This window comes from Vidua chalybeata, chromosome 4, assembly GCF_026979565.1.
Source record: "Vidua chalybeata isolate OUT-0048 chromosome 4, bVidCha1 merged haplotype, whole genome shotgun sequence".
NCBI lineage: Eukaryota > Metazoa > Chordata > Aves > Passeriformes > Viduidae > Vidua > Vidua chalybeata.
Genome location: NC_071533.1, coordinates 24812825 through 24830705, shown reverse-complemented (window position 1 = coordinate 24830705; position 17881 = coordinate 24812825). Strand labels below are relative to the sequence as shown.

At 38.0% G+C, this 17881-nt stretch overlaps 1 protein-coding gene across 1 annotated transcript in view; it reads left to right on the top strand.

Annotated features, from left to right (window-relative positions):
* PPA2 (inorganic pyrophosphatase 2) overlaps positions 1-16964 on the top strand; it is a 34666-nt gene extending 17702 nt beyond the window's left edge. The window contains exons 7-12 of the mRNA XM_053940328.1: positions 409-535; positions 8128-8255; positions 10029-10114; positions 11118-11187; positions 15693-15732; positions 16786-16964. Of these exons, the coding sequence (XP_053796303.1) occupies positions 409-535; positions 8128-8255; positions 10029-10114; positions 11118-11187; positions 15693-15732; positions 16786-16814 (480 nt within the window). The 3' untranslated portion in view covers positions 16815-16964. The remainder of the gene's footprint in view (positions 1-408; positions 536-8127; positions 8256-10028; positions 10115-11117; positions 11188-15692; positions 15733-16785) is intronic.
* The last annotated feature ends 917 nt before the right edge of the window (positions 16965-17881 follow it).

The window sequence follows — 17881 nt, the reverse complement described above, 5'->3', positions numbered from 1 at the left end:
ATATTGGAATCCAGAGGAAGGAACAGTAAGACAGAAATTAGGACCCTGAGTTCAGAAAGTAGAGAGTCAAGGGACAGGAAGAAGTTAAAAAATGAGTATGAGACACTTCTGACTTACAGTTTGGAGGGAAGACCAAGAAAGTGTGGGGGAGCTAGGGTAAAATGGAAGGAAAAAAATTTTAGCTACTTGTCTACTTAAATAAATGCTGACTGGAGAATTGAGGATTGGAGAGTAGTAATGGTGGGAGAAAGGCTAGAAATACTAGAGAGATGTGTACTGGGTTTGCAGATCTATCTTGCAATTTTGTTACAGCCTGCTAGTCAAAAATGTAAAACTGTTTTTTTTAATGTAAGAGAGAAATTTCATTTGTTGCTTTCCAAATCTATGTGGCATTACTTTCTGTTTCAGGTTCGTTCTTCCGGTGAGATTGTTCAGGTGAAGGTCTTGGGTGTTTTAGCTCTTGTTGATGAAGGAGAGACAGATTGGAAGATAATTGCCATCAGTGCAGATGACCCAGAAGCTCAGAAAATCCATGGCAAGTATTTTTGTCTTTCCTAAAGCAGTTATGTCATAAACTTGCACAGCAGAATGGTACCTGAGTTTAGGCCTCCCAGCATAAGAAGAGGCAGACAGTGGAAAGGCAAGGTGCTTTTTTTTTTTTTTTTTTGTTGTTGTTGTTTAGGTCAGGTACTGCCTTCAAGTAGGGCTTATGTGCTTTCACACTAAACTTCTAAAATGGTTGTCTTGGATTTTCAAGAGAACATGCCATGCAAAAAGTTTTTTGACTTCTGAAACACAACTCTTAGAAAGTGACCTCCAGTAATTACAGGCTTATGTACAGTGTAATAGTGCATATTTACCTGCTCTATGTTATGTAGCACACTACTGTTTCCCTTTGTTCCTTTTATATTTACAGGCATTGTGTTGCTTTCAAAAAAAAGCATTTCCAATGTCTTCCCATTTTTAAGAGGATTGCTTCCAGAGTTTGCTGCTTACTATGAGCAATTAGGTTTCACCTTTTAGCTTGAAAATTAGCAAAATAAACTGCTAATGCAGCTTACCCTAATCAGCCTTGATGATGATGAGCTGTGCAGGGGGAAATACCCTGCTTAGATTTGTCCTCCCTGTGATCAGACTTCTGGTATTCAAATACTGAAGTGTGTGTGTCCATGTGAATAGCATATTTGGTGTAATTCTGATGTGTTAAAACTGCAAGAAGTTAAGTTTTCATAGCACAGGTAAAGTGCAGTTTTTGTCTGGATAAATGGAGATTTGCTTCCTCAAATGGAGTATTATTGGGAATCATGAGACTTAAGTGAGGAGGTTTGTCTAAAACTGATTGTTGGGAAACCAGAAACCATATATGCCATCAGGTATGTACAATGACAGTCTGCTCTTTGTTGGTAAGGGAGCACCCAGGTGCGGAGTGGCCATTCTGTAAGAATAGAGCAATCCAGTAGCTTTTTAAGGAAATGTCTTACTCAGCCATTGAGGTTTTTTCATGGTTTCTGAATGTAAAGTATGTCACTAGACTAGCCCTTCATTCTCAGTTTTCTTGCAGGTGAAATTCTTTCACATGGAGAATACTTGACTTGTGGGGAAAGAAGGGGAGAAGAAGAGATGAGGAAAAGGAAACTCTTGGGTTGATGCTGATTAAAATCATTGGGCAGATGAATTACTGCATAGTGTTTATGACTCTTTAACTACTTTGACAGTTAGAGATTAAGAAGTTCAGCTTAAGGAAAGAGTAAGTAATAGTTTGCTGTTAATGTCAGTATCAATTTAAACCACTCTGTAATGTGCAGTAAAATGCAATATACGTGTCAGTAGTTAAAAGTGAATAGCATTTCATTTCTAGACACGGTTCTGCTTAAAGACTTACCTTTCCTCCCTGGCAATTTCTGAGAGAATATGGTCAGAAAAGTGGATGAGAGAATTCAGAAGGATTCTACTAAGCAGGAGCAAAATGGTGGTAGTTTATTCCAATATTATTTATTATTTGGGGTTAATTGTCTGTATTTGAAAGCTCTCCCTGGATTTTTGGTTGGTTTTGTTTTTTGTTTTTTTTTTTTTTTTCCAGGTAATGACTGATTTATATCAGCTCCATTACAGCTTTAGTTTATTTGGGCGGGGAGAAGTAAGAGCTTTAGTCTTAAAAAAAGAAGAAAAAGTAGTGGGTGGAATGGGCAAACCATTGCCTGTAGTTGATTCCTATGTGCATCCTTTCTTATCAGGGAATATGTGCAAAACTTCAAGAAGAGAATTGTCCTGAGATTCAGAGAAGTGTAGAACTACTTATCCAGTTTAATATGATTTCCCTTTGGGACTGGAGTTGCAGCCCAAGATTTACAGAAGAAAGAAAAGGGGGGAAAAAAGCGCCCCTGTCTGCTTTCAGAAAACATGACTGGCTTGCAGTGTTTAACAGCAATCATTCTTCAGTCTGAAAACAAACAAATCTGTCAGAGCAGGCAGTACAATATGTCCTTTTATACTTGTTTTTCCCCCTTCCCAAAGTTGTTAATTATTTCAGCATAAAGGGATGGCAGCTACGGATAAAACCAGTCTCTCCGTCTGTAATTGATGTGCTGCTGTGTTACGGAGGTGGCCTCCTGGGGAAGATGAGACTAAGTGTTGCCTTCTAATCCTGTCCAGTCACTTCTGTATCATTTGTTAAAGATTTCCAACTGCACTGAGAATCATCACATTTGCTTTCAGCTCAGTATGTGCAGAGCCCCCAGTGAACATTTGGAAAAGATAATTTCAAGACGCCACAGTGGTGATTACTTGCAAACCCCATCCTGAGCCCACACCGTGTGTTAACTCCCCTTGTCTCTTTAAGCACACCCCAGGCACCTGGGTTATTCTTCTGGGATTGTGATCGTTCTCATAAGCGCAATTGATTTTTCTGAGACTTCACAGAACTCAGAAGTCACAACTTCACAACTTCTGAGTGCTTCTCGCTGTTTATTCATAGCACTCCACTAGACTGTATTGTGCAGGCATTTATTGATAAATACTGGTTTAAATTGGAAGCCCTGCCTAGAATTCTCTGTTTCACACAGAGCAGTGAGAAACTCTTGTGTACAGTGACAATACCCAGGAATCACAGGCAGTGCTTATCTCCTGTTTAAGTGGGAATTGTGTCATCAGTAGGTATAGCAGGGTCTTAGTGTCTTTTTGGACTGACTTGTAAAGTAATCTGTTTGAAATAATAGCGCTTAATTCTGGAGGGCATGGGGACAATCTCTCATGAAATATAAGTGGTATGTCACGTGTAGACATCTGTGTGAGAAAGTTGCTTTTAGATTTCAACTAGACATGTTCAGATTTATCTATTTAATTAAGATCTGTCTTTGTGGCTGTTGTGTTTCTACTCAGGCAGTTGCTAGGCAGATGGCTGTTAGTGGACCAGTGGAGCAACTTTAGACCAAACAACTCTGAGAAAAGCCCTAAAAGCTCCTCTTTACAGACTGAAACACTAAATCTTGATGGTGTAATAGGCTGGGTTGCTTTCTTTATTTTGTTGTTGTTGCTTCTTTTTTTTTTTTTGTTTGGTGTTTATTTTTTTTGTTTGTTTTGTTTTGGTTTTGTTTTGTTTTGTTTTTTTGTAAAATAGCCAGGAGGAGAAGTAAATTCTTATAGTCGGGATTGAATTTAATATACTGAAGTTCACTTGTATATCTAATGCTTTTCTAGTTTCGGGTCAGAAGGGAGGAGTGATGATTTTATGCTGTGATTTGATCTAAATGTATGTGGCATCTTCATACTGGACAAGAAGTTTTAAAAATCAGTGGCAGTTGAAGCAGGAATTGTGTTTGAAGCAGTGTATGAAGTCTGGCTTTCCAAAGGTCACCTTGCCCTCCTTCTACAAATTGGACTCATCATATATACTGCATGGCATTTTGGAGGTGATTTACTGGCCTGGAATCTTAGCAGCCATATTTGCTGCCATTGCTCACTGGAAAGATGCCAAGATCTCTTCAACAGCAGTCGGTGATGTCTGCTGGCTTTATTGTGCTGCCTTTTGCTGGCACTGGTGTAGTTATCTGTGCTGTGTTGCCATGCTGCTTTTACAATACACATTTCAAGATAGGGTTTAGTGATCAAACCATAAATGGCAAAACTAAGGCATATTGTATATTTTGCACTATATATTGTTACAGACAATATGTATACACTCGATGCATGTGAGTGTATTTATTCACAGAGAAGCAGCAGAGGCCCAGAAGACCTTTGTTGTGGATTTGTGTAAGCACTCAGTATAAGGAAATTAATTTGCTGTACCAAGGCTTCCCTCCTACCCCCTGCACAAAATACACCAAAAGCCTTTATATGGAATGTAGCTGCTGCTTCCTGTAAATGTTTATAAGATGTTATTAAAAACATATGTCCTCTCTTCCCACAGACCTTGTTTAGAAAGCTTGCTGCAAACATGTTGTTTTAGCTTTGCTTGCAAGAAGCAGCATCTGTTGTACTAAAAATGGTAGTTTTGTACAAATGCTTTTGTTGCTCTCTTCTGTAAAGCCAGCTAGAATTGGGATCTGCATTCATGTTAGCTCACTCCCTTGACAGAGAGGTAGCAGCAGTTCTTGGTGCCAGCCTCTAGGGATTTTCCTTATGGACACTGAACTGCAACCCTTAATGTGATCCACTGTCTCTTTTTAACCCTTGGCACTTAACTTTGGTGCCCATAAAAATGAGACCTATGGTTGTATGCAGGCAGTGTAGAGAAATTCCCACTTAGAGCCCCATGGGGACATGCTGATAACATACCTGCGGGAGCCTGACCTGCTTTGCTACTTTGAGCAGGGCTTGCTGGCAGAGGTGAAACTGCTTTGGCCCATGTAAATACTTGCTGCTGCCCAACCTGCCCCTTTTAACATCAGTGTGAGTACATAGCTCTAAGGGAAGATAAGCAGTCAGTGTCAAACAAGACTGTCTTGACAGTGTTTGCAGCAGAAAAGACATCTAAGTTGTTTGCTTTTTTAAAAATCATAATAATTTGAAGCTATCTTCTGTAGATATTAGTGTAGTAAATTATCATACTGCTTATTGTGATCTTTTCTTTTACCTTGCTTTGCTTACTTTTTTGTTTTCTGAATGTGGTTTTTCTCCTTTCCCCCCTGATATCCCAAAGAGGCTGTTTAGATTTCAGTGGAAGACAAACCGTCTTTTAAGTTTTTTCTGTGGTGACTTTTAATGAACTGAAGAGGTGGCTGTTGAATGAATGATGCAAGAGCTGCTGTTTTCCTTGTATTTTGTATTACATGCTGACTCCACAGCAACAGCAAGGATACTTTTCTGGGGTTTGTTTTGTTGTGTGGTTGCACTTTTTTCTTCTTCTTGCCACCAACTTCCGTTATAATATAGAGGTTCTGGAGTCCTTTTTTTTTTTTTGAAGTCAAGCTTTCAAATTCCATTTGATGTTCAGTAGCTGTCCTTTATAGTAAAGAATAGTGAAGTGAAGCATAGGGATGAAGGAGAATAACTTGCAAGAAACCCAGGAAATAAAAGCAACCAATGCCCCCTTCTTAAGTCCTCAAAACTAGAGTATAATCCATCCATATAATGCTGGAGTATGATTGTGTTTAGTCATTTTACTTAGGCAAGGTATTTTCCTGTAGAGAGAGTGTGAAATTCAGGGAGATGATTCTATCCATGAAGATGAAATCTCTAACAAAAGGAGATAATGAGAGTCTGTCCCAAAGCCTATCCTGATATTTGCGTCCTTCAAATAACTATAAATAAAACCTCTAAATAAGGGACAGCAGATGGAGAAAAGTACCAAGTGCCAGTTAGTAGACTGTAAAGCACTTTTGATGTACAGTTTTTATGGGAGTAGGAGGCAAATAACCAAGTAGGGGGAGTGGAGAAGCAGAGTTAGGAGAGACATTTGCTGGAACAGGAACCAGAAAAAAGGAGCAGCAGTGTGAGAAAGTATGCTTGAATTTAAGTAGTGTCTGGAGATGGAGGTCTGGAGTTTGTCCACTGCTGGGAGCCAAGGAAATTGCTGCAGCAGCCTCATTTGCTTTACAAACTTGAGGAGATACTGTCTCTTCAACAAGTGTTAGATATTGTGAATTCAAACTTCACAAGAGGAGGAGATGACAATGGCTCAGGCTGGAAGAGGGATGTTCTCTTGCTTGGAGATAACAGGATGATACATTGGAGTCCTGAAACTGATTTGAATTGGAGCTGCAGTTTTATTAGTGCCCAAATGAAGCATTCGGCCTCCAACCAAGATCCCACCCTTTTCTAAATCATTCCTTCTTGGTTGGTCTCGCCCACCCACCCTAGTGAAAAGCTTTTTGTGCTCTTAAACACGTATTTCAGCTAGAAGACTGCCTCTAGCACAGCCTTATGTGCCCTTGCTTTTTTCTGGGATTCTGCCAGTGAAATTTCCTGATCTCCTACAGAAAGATGGCCAGCAGCCAAATTCAAAATGTGTTTTACTCTGAGCCCATAAACACGTAGCCCTGTAAAAAAGTGTGTGCAAAGCAAAAATTTACATGGGGTTCTTCAAGGTTTTATGCTTTATTCTTTGGTTAGTGGTAATGCAGTGGAATTTGGCAGTGGCATCTATGACATGCCTATTAACACTCAGAATGTCTTCTCAGATAGGTCTGGCCTCCCAGTTCAGTCTACATGTCATCTCCCTTGGTGGTCTACTGAGAATTGAATGGTCTGTAGCACAAGACCTTTTCTCTTCTCTTATTCTCTTCAGAAATACATTAATGTCTTTGTTCAGGTTCACAATGAAATTTTAAAAGACATTTAGGTACTTAAAGATGGAAAGCACATGACTAGGTATCAATTCCATGGACTAAGCAACTCTGATTTTATAGGACTGGATAGACAGAAGAGTATCTTAGCAGAAATCACTGCCGACCAGATGTCATCAAGTGAGGCATACCTATGGGAGAAGATAATGAAGTAACCAGGCAGTACTGAGAGAAAGCAAGAAGGAATGAGGAACAGACACATGAGCAAGTGACTTGCAAAACACTAGAGGAGAGTAACAACATGGCAGGTGGCCTGAGCAGAGTGAGGTTATGAAATAGCTGTTAGACTACAGCAGTAAAAAGTCGGCTCCCATTTCCATCAGAAGTGACTGTGGAAAGGAAATAGAAGATTACACCAGTTACAAAGTATTTGGCTTCTGGGATGGACGAAATCCTTTATTACATCAAAATAATGAGAACAGTGTTCAAAGCTTTTCCAGGTAAATATGTGGGCAGGGAGTTAATTTGTTAAGGGGTTGGTAGGACCACGCTATTGCAAGTGACAGAAGTGGTGGTAGTCCCAATGGACAGCCCATTAAAATTTGATATGCACAGCAGGTAAGGGGTGGATCAAGAACTGTGTCATTGATATGGCAGTGTAGTCTTCAAGCAGAATTACTGTACACACCAGGGCAGTGTTCATCTCTGCTTCACAAGGGTGTCCCACAAATTGAATGCATTCCTCTTTGTGTCCTATCACATCTTTGTCCATCAGGATTGTAGAGGTAGAATTGTTTATCACTGTGAGTATGCAGATACCACAAGGTTATCAGTAAAGTTAGTGTTTAGAGCTCCTGGCACATCTCTGTCATGTCTTGAATGGGATGAATTTCAAACTAAAGTGAGCAAAAAAATGCCTTTTAATATAATGTTGACAAGTCAAGCCTGTATTTTGTTTAGAGGTGCTGGTCTAAAGATCTATGTGTTGAAATTGTTTTTATAGTTATTCTTCCATTATCAAAAAGTGCTCATAGCCCCTGCAGTTGCTGGAGGAAAAAATGACGTCAGTGAATAATCTAAGTATTGCAAGAACTGACTATGGAGATAAATATGGAATTTTCTTCTCCTGACACAAATATGGTCCTTTTATTCATTGTACCTTTGGGTCTTAATTAATGAAGGGCAGGAGACGACTGGTTTACCTGCTTAGTGTGGTTGTGAAATCATGAGGTAGCACTATGGGCAGCTAATGCAATAAAGTGAAGTTTAACAATGACTTTGAAAGTATTCAGTGAAATCAATTTGCTTCAGATTCTTTAGGAAAATTTTAAAAATTAATGTTCTGAAACCTGTGAGTGAAAATGCTCAAGTCTTTTTTTTTTTTTTTTATCCTTTTAACCTACAGATATCGATGATGTCAAGAAGCACAAACCGGGTTATCTTGAGGCTACAGTTGACTGGTTCCAATTATATAAAGTTCCTGATGGTAAACCAGAAAATCACTTTGCTTTTAATGGAGAATTTAAAAACAAGGTGAAGATAATGCAAAATTAAAAATGCATCATTCTGTTATGTGGATGCTGTAATACATCCTAGAATTTTTTGAATCATAAAGAAAAAGGCTTAATGAAATTAATTTTGATGGGAGGGACTTCTGTGTACAATTAATTAGGCTAGGATTAAATAATGTTTTCTGCCTTCTACTTTGTTCAGGGAAAATGCATAGGTCATTAAAGAAAGTCTGAAAAAAAATTTAGTCCTAATCCTGATGAGATTTACACATGCATCTGTGTGTTTGTAGGTGTTTTTCAAAGCATTTTCATTCTCTGTGTCAGAGTAATGAACAGATTGTCTTTTCAGGTGTTTTTGTAGTCCTGTTGGTAAATTTTTCTGACTTTTGCTTTTGGCGTATGTAGTTTAAGACAATGGGTTACAGATTTTTTCATATTTTGTATTTACTCAAGGAATACTTTTTTCTGGTAAATCTTTGTAAAAACATTTGAAGTGTTTGGCTTGAAAAATTATTTTCTGGGTTTTTTTTGTTCTTTTGTTTCTTTTTTTTAGAATAAAATGAGTGGCTTTTTAAACTACTTACAGTAAGAATGACCAATGTTTGAAAGGAGATTGGACCAGAGAATAGACCTTGTTGGAGGAAATACATGGATTTTTCTAGAGAAATTGGATATGATTTGAATAAAATTGCTTTGCAACTTGTGTATTGCACACTCTGTGTAGATTATTCTTGGCAAAGAATCACAGGTTTCTCGTGAATGATGTCCATGTGTCAGCCAGTTTAGCCTTGCAGGGAGCTGTCAGAGTTACGTAATGCCTTCTAACCAGCACAGGCAACTTTACATGATTTGTCTGGTTAAAGAAATGCCCTGACTCCCCTCTGCACTAAAACTGCCTTTTAAATCAATCAGTTGTGGAGTTGTAGGGCTTGATAACCTGAACTCTCCCCTGTTCACCCAGGAACTGCTCTTAGAGGTGTTCCTGCACTGTGGAGTGACAGTAGATCAGTGTATCCCTGTCAGGCCATTGGAGTTCAGCCTGGAGGCACTAAATGCCCTGAGATAGCTGGTTTGGAGCATTTGAATAATTCTCAAGCATTTCTAGAGACCCAGGATGTGGTGAGGCAACTGTGGCTGTGCTCCAGCAGCTCTGGTGAAGTTCATAGTGTTCCAGTGGCACTTTTCCAAGTCACTCCTTGTTAATAAATGTGAATGTTCAGTTGGCAGCTTTTTGCAAGTCTAGCAGTCATCATCTGGACACCGAGTGCTTATTGTACTTTAATTTTTGGAAGCTTTTTCATCCTCACCCCCAATATTTTTATTTCAATCAAGCAGAAACTGTTAAGCAGCTGACATGTTTTGATCTTGCAAATGCTTAAGTATATGATTGGGCATTAATAAAGTAAATGCAAGTTATTTCTCTACAGGGGAAACCTGAACTGTGACCTGCATCTGTAAGGGTGGAGTCATAGCTCACACACTTGATCCCATTTACAGCCTGGTACAATTTTCTACAGCAGTAGGGATCCCTGTAGCATCTAGTGTTGATTCAATTTCTTTCACGTAGCATTTGTGTTTTGTGGCTGCAGACTGAGGGAAAGTCCTGAATGTGTTGCCAATATATTTGATAAATAGTGAAGTTTGTTTCTTTACATAAAAAGGGAAATTTAATGAGGCCTCAAAGGAGGTGCCTTAAAATAACATAGGAAATAGTATGTTTTAATAAACTAGTTCTGTGGCTTTTTTTCTGTTTAATAACATTTTAATTTACAAAACTTTCCTTGTTGTAAACTAGGATTTTGCTGTTGAAATTATTAAATCTACCCATGAACACTGGAAAGCTTTGCTTCATAAAAAAGTTGATGGAGGCACTATAAAGTGGTACGTATCCAGTCACATCTCTTGCTCTTCATATTGTACTATACCGGTGCTATTCAAAAAGTCGCAGCTGTCCATGAACTGCTTAGTTTTTTTTTTTAATTTGAGATGACAGGAATATTAATGAGTTTGCTAATTAATTGATAATAAAGTATGATTGACTAATTCTTCCTTGTATATTGATGATTTACTGGTAAGTGGCTCCAGAAATGTATTGATTACATAGATGTGACATTCATTACTTCAACTCTTGAGAAATGGTCCCAGAGTGTTCAGTATTGTTTTGGGAGAATCTTGGGCGTCTTGTTACTGTTCATTCTGTTACTTTGGGGAATTGAAGTTTGTGCAGTTTATTCTGTAGGATCTTAAAAACTCATGATCCAAGTCATTTTTGGTGTGAAAGGATATAGACTCATAGGGGAAACGTTTCTGCCAAGGATGTGGTCCCAGAGTTTGTATGGAAATACTATGGGTATCTGCTGCTTTATGAAGGAGCAGAATTTTGGTCTGATTTTCCTTCTTGTTAGATACTACAGGTGGATTGCTGAAGTAACCTGCTGTTACTTCCATGATCTGCCTCCAAATCTGGCTATCCTGCAGGGCACAAGAGATGGGGTGTACTCGCATCATCTCTGCTAGCCATCTAGGTGTTCCTCAGCTCCCTGGGGAAGTGCCAATTTATTTCTGCTGACTTCTTGGGGGGATTTAGCTTCTTGACTGTTGTCCTCTGCAGGACAGAAGCAGAAGCCAGAAGCACTGTGTGTGAGCACTGCTTGCATTAATACAGAATACACAGCCTACACACCTCCTCAAACGCAAAGAAACAAAGAACACCCTTCCACACACCTGTTCCTTCCAGCATTACTTTGTGTCTTTCGCTTCCTCATCTCTTGCAGATACACATTTCTGAGCTTGATATGTGATGGTAGGTTTTTTCCATAAGTACTTAATTGCATGTGACTCTTTTCCACTGATGGATAAAGCAGGTTTAAATTTTATTTTTCAGCACAAATATTCTGGTGAGTGGCAGCCCGTTTTGTTGCAGTGAGGAGGATGCCCAATCGATTGTGCAGTCAGTAAGGATATTTACTTTTTTTCTTTTAATGATTAATTGGAAAAGACTGTTGAGAGCTCCAAAACTGAAATAAAACAGCTAAATTGAATTGGCCTTTCCTTAAGCAAAAATTTAAGTAAAAGAAGGAGCAGAAAGGTTATGGGGGAAATGTAATCGTTGTGATAGAAACCTTTCATTGCAGTGGTACAATTGTACTTTCTGGAGGGTTCATTACTGTTCTGCTGGAGTTTTGTTTTTTGTTTTTTTTTTCTTTCTGCGGTGCTGTTTCTTCTGATCCTGAATAGCAAGATGGACTGGTATTTGTATCTAGCCCACTGTCTTCTCTGTCTCCTCTGTTGCCATGAGTTACCACCCAGTATTAGAACTCATTGATGAGCTGACTGTAGTCCCTAATCACTAAACAGATCCTTTGTTTGTCTACTTGCATAATTAAATGCAATGCTGTAAGAGAGGGGATGCTTATTTGAATGTTTCTTAAAGAATACCAGTCATATTCTGAAAATTAACATAAAATTAAAACACGCAGGTTTCCTGTTCAGGCAAGAAAAATGTCCTGCAGGTTTTATGCTTTCATGTGTAAATGTTAGTGGAGGAGATTTTTTTCCATTTCAAAATACACTAGTTTCGGTGCCAGAAATTAAGCAAGGTTACCAGAAACTACATGGAGAAATGTGCCCCCAAGTATTACTTTTTCTTTTCTAGCATAAGCTGTGATTGAGCCTGTGCTCATGGCCACATGAGGTACTTTGCATGTGTACATGGCTGCCAGGGCACCCAGTGTTTCACCTCAACAGTCACAGTAATTATGCAAGTTCAGGTGTCAAAGGACACGCCATCCACTGTCTGTGCAGTTAACATTCCAACAGCATTTCTAATAAGAATGTGTTGTCCTGGATGCTGTTTTGTCACAAGAAAATAAGACTCTCGGTTGGAAAGAAATGTTGGTTTAGGTCATAAAGATGTGTCAAACCAAACTTTTCCTTATTCAGATACCTTGCTTTCAGCACTTCTTCTAAAGCATCTCTGTCTTGCTTTTGTGACTGTTGATTAATGGGACTGTAAATTTTAAGTGAAAGAAAAACTCATTTGGAATTCAAATATGATTTTAGACATGTCAGTCACAGCTATAAGCAAGTATTTACCTTCTCTGTACTTTCAAATTTACAATAACTATGAGTCTTTAAATGTAACTAAAACTTCAAGTCCAAATATATTTGAATTATGACAAATGTGCAAAGGAATATTTCCTTTTGCATTCTCTGCTCTTTGAGGGTAAATAATTATTAAATGAGTGGTATGTCTTACTTTGTTTCTCAATAACAAATCTTTTTTTTTTTTTCTGTGGTTTTCGGGGAGGGGAGGAAATTAGTAAAATCAGTTCATAAAATAGATACCTTGTATCTAACTGTAATGCCTTTCTTTTTTGAAAGCTTCCCTTCTTATCAAATAGTATGACTTCCTCTCTTTTTTTGTGCCTCACATTCATTTAAGTGATAATGTTTTTGTAAAGTTGTTTCCAGATATTCCTTTCTAACATTCTGTTTCAGTTCAGTCTAAGTATTTTAATTACATCTTTGTAGGGTGCTGCCTCTTGGTGCTTTCCAGACAGGGAAAATATGCAATACTCTGTTATAAATATTGTTCCTACTGCATGCAGTTGCCAGTCTGCAATAATTAAAAAAGTAAAATGGCCTTGAAATAGGAATCGTGGACAGTTGAACTCTAAATATAAGCAGGGAGGTTGACTTGCACATTTTAAGCAGTTATCTTTTTGTCTAATACACTACACTGCATGCTTTGGTTGTCAGACATTCATCTCTTTCACACTGAAGTGAAACTACGTGAGTGCTGGCTGCAGAATTTTAATGGCTGTGGTGATTTCAAATGAAAGCTGCCTGTGTTTGCAGAGGGTTTTGTTTGGGTTTTTGTTGTTTTTTGTTGGTGTTTTTTTTTTAATTTAAACAAAAAGCAGACACATTTTCTTCTAATTTATATCCATCTATTAGGTCCTCGATAAAAACAAAATAATGAAAGCTGAAGCAGATCTTGTATGCAAGTACAGTAAGAAACATATTTCAGCTACTGCAAAATTTCTGAGCTATTTCTGCAGTGAGAACTGGTTCCCTACAATTCTTTTTCCAGTGTCAGATTTCAGTTGCAGCATTTTTGAGCCTTTTTGAGTGAGTGATTACTGCCTTAAATCAGATATATTGAGTTCTCAAAAAAAGCCCAGAACAAAACAAAAAAACCCAAAGACACCAAAAGCCAAGAGGCAACACTCACTATTGCTATGGAAGAGTTTTTATGGTGAGCCAAGAGAACTATAACAGAACCAAATAGAAAAGATTCAAATCCTTACCAAGGGTGCATTAATCAGAGTTTCCTATAGATTTTGACTGGGTGGTTCCCAAGGTAGTCCAGTTGTTCACAGAATTATTTGACCTTTTGTTACTTTACAGATGAGGGAGTAGAATGGCTTGTCTGGGTTGGGGAATTTCCACTCCACTGAAGGAGTTTCTAGATGGTTGGCATGTGTACTGTCATCTGTATTGGGGGCAAACTAAGAATGATTCTACAGCAGGTGAATTGCCATGACCATCAATTCCAAAGAGATAGAAGATAAACTGTGCATTTAAGAGCACATACTGAACATTTGAACCAGCCAAAATTACACCAGACCTCTGCAACTACAAATCTAGATTAATTTTTAACACTACATAGTGAAAATTTCTGGTGTTCTCTAGCCTCTGAAAGTTGTTTCATCTGTGTCTCAGCTCCAGTGTCAGTTTATGTTGCACACTAACTCCAGGAGCAATAGAGCTTTATAGATTAATGTGTTAGTGCTAAGATACACTGTTTATGTCAGCCTTTTAAGTGTTGCCGTCTGTAAAACTGACCAGAACCACCAAGCCTTTGTTAAATATTAATCCTAAGAATTACTTGCTCTGTGAAGAAGCTTTGCAAGTTGGAAAATCTCCAAGACAATCTATATATAGTTAGTAGAGCAATGTTTCTCAGACTTATCACATAATTCTTCCTTATAATACTGGCAAATGAACTAGGAAAGCTTTGCTAGATTGTCTCTTTTGATAAAATGCAGAACAGTGTTTTACAGGGAAAAATATTTGACTTTTCCTGATAATTTAAGGAAATCTCCAGCCGAATTTGAATCTGTGTATTTATTGATGTGTTTTGAATGATTCAGATCTAAGCAAGAAAGTTTATTTATTGCCTTTCTCCCTATACACTTTTTGTGAGGACATTTCCATTTGGGATTTAGTAAAGGTAGAATTTTCTGTAGTAGCCAGTTGTGAAACAAGAGGTCGGTGGGGTTGTTAGTCTGGGGTTTGTTTTTTTTAATTAATTATTTTATTTGGTTTTTAAATGGTGTTCCAGATGAAAGTGTTGTGTAGTGAAGAGATTCTTGGTTCAGTGAGGTGAGATTTTGATCCTGGTCATGGTGAGAAAGTACCGAGTCCTTATCTCAAGCTTTTTGCTCAGAAGTGGCAGGCACCTGCTTATAAATGGTGACCTCTGGATCTCCCTGCCTTACGAGATAAAGCTTGGATTTTGCTGGAAAGAGAGGGGATATTCTGCTGATATGATTTGGGTTATGTTTGTCATATTGGTACCTCCTTTCAGACCAGTCACATAACCTTCTCATGCAGGCAATTATCCTGGGCAATGTGGGAAGAAGAATCCTGCTTCTTCCTTCCCTCCTCACAGGCTTTGTTCTGCTCTTCAGTGTTTGGAGTCCTGTGCTTGCCCAGATTCAGGAAGGCTGTGTCACACCAGTGCAGCTCAGCCTGAGTGCTGCTGTGCTAAGGAAGGGCAGTGGAAAATTGTTACATCCTCACCATGAGGCAGGGTGATTCCAGATGTGTTAAAAGTGTCTTTAATTTCGTCCTTTAAGTTACAGGACAAGACAGGCTGTGCACTCCTGTGATTGAATAGAGGCATATCCAGCTTTGAAATGCCAGACCTGAATTTAAAAAAAAATAGTCACTTTCTACAGAACTGAATTATTCTGTCAAAATGGAATTCTAAAAGAGTATCATCACACATTTATTTTAAATTGTTTGCGTGTATTTAATGTAAATTGTGTGTGTGTATATATTCACATGCAAACTTGACAGTGAAACACATAAAAATGCCTTTCTAGTTATTATACTCTTTAGATGTAAACAACAAATCCTGTTATTCTCAAAGGTGATACAGTCATCAAAAATCTCCATTGCATTAGGTAAGGTATTAATCTATCACTCATTGTTCATGTGCTTGTTTTGTCATTTATGAGCAACAAAGAAATTTGTACAGTGGGGGTGAGAAATCTGTAAGGTAGAATATTGTCCTGTGGGGGCAACAGAAAATTCTGGTTTATTTAATATCTCTTGACTTGAGCATTAAAATACCTTTGAATTTGGGTGCTATCTGTGAAACCTTAAGTAAGTACTGAAATGTTGGTTTGGGGTTTTTTTCCTGTCTTTTTTTTTTCCTCTTTTTTAGGCACCAGTGTTTATGAATGGAGATCCTGTTTCACCAGAAGGTACTTTTTTTCCTCAGATGTCTTATGACTTCTCTTAATTGCTGGCTTTAAAAATTGGCATGAAAACTGTTTTGTTGCAAAAAGGCAGTTTTGTGTCTTTGAAAATTATAATAGTTATATCCTGTCATATGGTATTGCCTATCTCCTTCTAAATAGAACATGAACAGAAATTCATGAATGCTTTGTGGGAGATTACTTTTGAGTGAAAGTGTAGTCCATATAAAAAGAAAGAAGACAAAATTTTTCTCTTACTGATCATGCAAGGCAAATGCATGACATTTATCCTTTTTAAAGGAGATAGGTTGCTTTGCTTTAGTTTTTATCCATTTCTCACAGTAGCTAACTAATCAAATAAACAGCTCCTTTTCCTAAAATTGACATTAGCATACCTACTTTTCAAGTGTAAGTTCTAAAGACAAAACTTTATCCTTTCACTGTTACGACTATTTTTCATGTTAACAGAACATGTGTTTTTCTTTAAGAAATAAGAATGCATCCTACATTTTCAGTTTTAACTACTTTAAAAAAGATTTTTCTACTGGCAGGGACTATAGAGAGGACACATGTGCTTTTTGAGATGGAGGGAGTTACAGAAATACTAAGTTAAACTTAGTCATGAGCCGAGTGCCAAATTGTTTGAGAAGCAACATCTGTGTAGCCTATGTCATGGGAAAGCAAGTTGCATTCCATTTGCCTTTATATGGCATGCCAATAAATAGCATTTATTTACCAAAGTATTAGATCTCAGACCTCTGACAGAAAACTGAACATCATCTGCCTGATCTGTGATGTTTTCCATGAATGGTCACAACAGTGTTATAACTTGTTGCAGGATTGGTACAGCCTAACAGTTAAAATGAACAGATATTATTCTGAGGCCATGCTTTTCATAGGGTGGAGAATAGAGCTAACACAGCTAATACTGCTAACATAGCAGTATTGTTATGAGAGGGAAAGTAGCTGAAAGGGCAGAATCTTGTTTTTTCAAGTGTTTGTGTATGTCTGGTCGTATAAAACTAATGTAGCTCTTGTATTTTTGTTTGTTTGTTTTAGTTGATTCCTGGTACTTTTTTCCTAAGTGATCATCAAGGTCTTCTGAAGGTGCATCATCAAAAATCATCCCTTTCTTTGAAGATGGACAAAAGCACTGATTGTTGGATTCCTGTTGAAACAACTTTTCAACTTGTGTAAACCTTCTCTAATGTAAATAAACTCTGCCATTATAAAATGAATATTTTCTTTCTATGCCTGTGTAGGGTGGAGCAGAGGGAAGAGGAGGGGTTTGCTTGCTTGCTTGTTTCTGAATCTGAGAACTGCAGAACTGCTTTTATCCACTCATGAAGTGTACCAAATGAGATGAGAGATAAGTTGTCTTCAACCCTTTTCTCCAGATTTTGGAATAATTGAGTCATTGGGTGCATTGGGTGTTAATTTCTGTCTGAGGGCTTTTCTGGCCACCCTGACTATAATCCGTTTGAAGTTGACAGTAATCTTTATGTAAGAGGCTTAGGAGTTTACCATGTTCTTTGATAGGTGACTGTTTCCTGAGTTGCATTCACTTTTGTGCCCAGTTGTCTCTGCAGGCTTCATAGAGTTAGGAACAGAGCATGCTTGCTTTAAAAAAAATACAACATTCCTCCAAAGATTAATTCAACTAGGAAGGACTAATGCCATAACAATTGAAGTAAGGATGCACGTGTGCTCTCTGTTCTACATCCTGTTTTGATAACTTGTGTGTTTCATCACAAAGGAAGGATTTTCCTTATGGAAAGCTTCCATTTTTAGAACTGTGTATGCTTTTGATAATTATTTGTTCAATAATTAATAACAAGATTAATAAAATGTACAGAACTGAGCTTTGTGCTTTCATGGTACAAATCTCTGCCATTTTTTCCTACTGCAGGATTATGTCTGGCCTATCTGTACCACAGTGTTCATTAAAGACAAAAAAGGCAGATATTAAGGAGAAAGAGAGGAAATGATAATATAGACAGACAGCTTTATCCAGCTTGTTACTGAGACCAAAGGTGAGCATTGTCTGCTTTGTCCAATGACGGAAACAGAAGGTTAGCACTGCTGTCATAGGGTGGAAATGGAAGACAAAGAACTGCAAAAGTTAGGCTGTGGCTTGCCAGAAAGGATTAACTTT